The sequence below is a fragment of the Aspergillus homomorphus genome (genome assembly GCF_003184865.1).
Source record: "Aspergillus homomorphus CBS 101889 unplaced genomic scaffold BO97scaffold_57, whole genome shotgun sequence".
NCBI classification, from domain to species: Eukaryota; Fungi; Ascomycota; class Eurotiomycetes; order Eurotiales; family Aspergillaceae; genus Aspergillus; species Aspergillus homomorphus.
In genome coordinates, this window is record NW_020291943.1 from 14,132 (window position 1) to 18,736 (window position 4,605).

General features: G+C 46.6%; 1 protein-coding gene across 1 annotated transcript in view; it reads left to right on the top strand.

Annotated features, from left to right (window-relative positions):
• Window positions 1-1,090: 1,090 nt before the first annotated feature.
• Window positions 1,091-4,605, top strand: part of BO97DRAFT_480969 (WD40 repeat-like protein) — a gene marked incomplete at its 3' end in the record, with an annotated part of 4,347 nt that continues 832 nt past the window's right edge. The window contains exons 1-3 of the mRNA XM_025700789.1: window positions 1,091-1,638; window positions 1,722-3,182; window positions 3,231-4,602. Coding sequence (XP_025546994.1) covers window positions 1,522-1,638; window positions 1,722-3,182; window positions 3,231-4,602 — 2,950 coding nt within the window. The 5' untranslated portion in view covers window positions 1,091-1,521. The remainder of the gene's footprint in view (window positions 1,639-1,721; window positions 3,183-3,230; window positions 4,603-4,605) is intronic.

Sequence of the window (4,605 nt, forward strand, 5' to 3'; positions counted from 1 at the left end):
TGATTACTGGGAAGCTCTTGCCTTCCTGACGGTACTGGGAGAAGGAGGGGTAATCAGCCACGTGTCCTGCAAGGCTGGGTCGGCGGCCGCGATTTGCCTGGCCTCCACTACCAATCATCTATCTCAAAGCAGACTGTTCTGATTAGTCACTGCACCGGGGTGGTGCGCGGCGGCGAGGTTGCTCCTCCCAGTCAGCCGGCTGGATCGCCACGCCTCCGGGTGCTTTGCTGGCTTGACGAGGCTGTTGAAGAGCTTCAGTCGCTTCATGTACGGTGAGACTGTCAAGGCCGGTCATTTGGCAATGGCTCCTTTTCTTCTTTCTTTCTTGGCGCTCTTTTCCCTCTCGGAGCTAAGTGATTCTCGGTTTCAAAAGAGCTGTCTGATGAATCACGATCTCGCAGCCTTTTACCATATGATATAAAGCAGCCTTTATCGATGTAAACGGACTTTCGAGAACTCGCGAAGCGCCTTTTTAATCTCATGCTTCTTTAATTAAAATCAAATAATAAATTCAAAGATTTTGTCGCCTCATGTTATTAGGAATCTTTGGATCGTTGAAGCCGTATTTGGCCGGCTGGGGAGGGGGGTTGGTATGTATCACGGAGGCAGTAAACAGGCTGGCCAACCACCTCGGTAGGTAAAAAAAGACATTATTCCTGCAGCGCGAAATATACTCTGTATAGTTGCTTCTTCAGTAGCAATTGATCGAGCATCAGGATATGTATCCTAGAAATCCCCCTTATCAACTTTGTGGATTCCCGCGCGGATCAACTTCTCGACCAGCCCGCCGTACGCCCATTTGAAAAGAAGAAGCACGCAATATCCAGCGGTTGACAGATGCGCGGAGCTCGAACGTTGCCGAAGGTCTGCAGACTGGAGCGAATATGCACGACTGACTGTTTGCTGCAGGCAGCGACGTAAGCCATCTGGGATGTTGTAAGGGAACCACTCTGAATCATGTGGTGGATTAGTTCCAGTTATGCGGGTCTCAAGTTCGAAGCCATTGTGCTCATGCGGCGTCTGTTAAATGTGCTCATGCGGCGTCTGTTAAATATTCTGTAGTAACAAATGTTCATCAGCAACCGCTCTACGTGGCCTGGCGGAATGGAATTGTGAGATCCGGAGCAACTAAGCTCCGTTCCTGCCAATTGAATTCATTTTTGCACGGAAAATGTCCCATCTGGCACCACTCGGACGTGGCCGTGCCGGATATCTCTTGAGATTGACCACAGCATCTGATACTGTATACCTGGTCTTTTGCTTCTTGTTAAATTCTCAAGCCTCATTGATTTATCCTTGAGTATTACACGTCTTGAAAACTCTTACAATATACGGGAAGAATCTCGGAACCGACGACGAATCACTGAAATCATGACCCTTGTGGCTACGCACGCAATGTTTGCTTTTTGTGGTGCGGGGTAGCTGAGTGTTGTGGCCGGGGGACTTGCATATAAAGGCCTTAAGTCCAGTCTCAACTTGTGTGTCCGTTATGCACACTCTTTCAGAAACATCACTGACACCATGAATTCAACAGCATATTTTACTGGCCACAATGCTGGAATCCAGGTCGGTCAGAATCCTGGGCAGATTAACAGTCAATTTAACTACAATTATTACAACCAACAAGATGATTCAAAGGTTAGTAAGATAACCAGTACCACTGATAGAGTCAAAAATTGTATCTAGAAGATTAAAGAACTTATATTTAATGTCTATTATAGTCCATTAATCCCGAGCTTGATAAGCAGCGAATCGAGAAGGAGAAGGGTGGCCTTCTTCGAGACTCTTACCGCTGGGTGCTCGACCATGATGATTTCAAAAGCTGGAGATACACTGCAGGCAATCAGATGCTCTGGATTAAGGGTGATCCTGGCAAAGGCAAGACAATGCTAATCTGTGGTATCATCAATGAGCTTTCAGAGAAAGCTACCCAAGACAATATCAACATTGCCTACTTTTTCTGCCAAGCCACCAATGCTCGTATAAACAGTGCTACAGCGATTCTACAAGGACTTATTAGCATGCTTGGGAAGCAACAGCCTCTGCTTCAGACCCACATTCCTGCGAAGTTCTTTGGTAACGAGAATGGGTGGTTTGAACTACGCAGCGTTTTTGGGAAGATACTCCAAGATCCGGCTATTAAGAAGACCTACCTAATGATTGATGCACTGGATGAGTGTGTTACTGATCAGGATAGACTTCTTGAATTTATTGAAGAGGAATCATCAGGTCATCAACATGTGAGATGGATTGTCTCAAGTCGAAACTGGCCGAGTATCGAGAAATATCTCGATAACACAACAGGAATCAGACTTCAGCTTGAGCTGAATGAAGATAAGCTAGCTGCTGCTGTTAACTACTTCATTAAGTATAAAGTAGAGGAGTTATCAAAGAGGAACAAATACACTCTGGAAAAGAGAAAAATGGTTGAAAACCACCTGTTGCTAAATGCAAAAGGAACCTTTCTTTGGGTCGCCTTGGTTTGCAAGCAACTCAAAGATATTTCAGCAAGACACTTACAGAAAAAGCTCAAGGACTTTCCTCCTGGGCTCGATGAATTTTACCATCGAATGTTCGGCAACATTCAGGACTTGGATGATGATGTTGAGCTATGTCTGTCGTTGCTCGGAATCATCACAACTGTCTATCGTCCTATTACCTTGGATGAGCTATCATTATATCTCGAATCACAGGACGAGATTTTATACGATGATCTCCAAGAGATTGTCAAACTCTGCGGATCCTTTCTCACTCTTCAAAATCGAATAATCACGTTAGTTCATCAATCCGCGCAAGACTTTCTCCTAACACACGCATCTCAAGATATCGCTCCTCATGGGATACAAGGCATACACTATTCTATCTTTTCCAAGTCTTTAAAAAGTCTCCATGAAACATTACAACAGGATATATATAATCTCGGGGATCCCGCAGTTTCTATCATTCAGGTCAACCAGCCAGACCCAGATCCGCTGGCCACAATTCGGTATGCATGCGTGCACTGGACAGATCATCTCAAAGACTACTTTCCCAGGAAAGAGACCAGTAAGCAGATCCAGGATACTATGCTTCTCGACACCTTTCTGCGCCAGGACCTACTCCATTGGGTTGAAGCTCTTAGCTTGATCAGGATCTTGTCAGAAGGAGCCAAATCAATGATAAAGCTTGAAGAATTATTAAAGGTATATTTGCATAAGTGCTGATTGAGTTTTATTCTAACTTAATATCAGGTAAGGGCAAGAGAGACAGAATTGATCTCTAGAGTTCAAGATGCATATCGGTTTATAATACATAACAGAGTGATGATAGAAAGTTATCCACTTCAAACTTATGTTTCTGCGATATTCTTCTGCCCACAGGAGAGTATCACAAGACATCAATTTGGGCTTAAGGTCTTAGAGTGGATAAGTGGAAAAAACGTCGTGGAAGAACGCTGGAGCGCCTGCCTGCAGACCCTCGAGGGTCATAATGACTCGGTCAGGTCTATAGTCTTCTCGCATGACTCTAAAATACTGGCCTCTGCTTCCTATGACAAGACTATTAAGCTGTGGGATACTGATAGCGGCACCTGCCTGCAGACGCTTGAGGGTCATGATGCCTTGGTCTTCTCTATAGTCTTCTCACATAACTCTAAGCTGCTGGCATCTGCTTCCGGTGATAATACTGTTAAGCTGTGGGATACTGATAGCGGCGCCTGTCTGCAGACCCTCGAGGATCATGATGCCTCAGTCTGGTCTGTGGTCTTCTCGCATAACTCTAAGCTGCTAGCCTCTGCTTCCGGTGATAATACTGTTAAGCTGTGGGATACTGATAGCGGCACCTGTCTGCAGACGCTTAAGGGTCATGATGCCTGGGTCCATTGTATAGTCTTCTCGCATAACTCTAAGCTGCTAGCCTCTGCTTCCGGTGACAAGACTATTAAACTGTGGGATACTAATAGCAGTGCCTGCCTGCAGAGACTTGAGGGTCATGATGCCTCAGTCTTTTCTATAGTCTTCTCGCATGAATCTAAGCTGCTGGCATCTGCTTCCGGTGATAATACTGTTAAGCTGTGGGATACTGATAGCGGCGCCTGTCTGCAGACGCTTGAGGGTCATGATACCCCAGTCTGGTCTGTGGTTTTCTCGCATGACTCTAAGCTAATAGCCTCTGCTTCCGACGACAAGACTGTCAAGCTGTGGGACACCGGCAGCGGCACCTGCCTGCAAACGCTTGAGGGTCATGATGCCCCAGTCTGGTCTGTGGTCTTCTCGCATGACTCTAAGCTACTGGCCTCTGCTTCTAATGACAAGACTGTCAAGCTGTGGGACACCGGCAGCGGCGCCTGCCTGCAGACGCTTAAGGGTCATAATGCCCAAGTCCAGTCTGTGGTCTTCTCGCATGACTCTAAGTTACTGGCCTCTGCTTCCGGTGACAATACCGTCAAGCTGTGGGACGCCGGCAGCAGCGCCTGTCTGCAGACGGTTGAGGGCCATAATGACTGGGTCCGGTTTCTGGTCTTCTCGCATGACTCTAAGCTACTGGCCTCTGCTTCCGGTGACAAGACTGTTAAGCTGTGGGATACTGATAGCGGCACCTGTCTGCAAACCCTCAAGGGTCATAGTG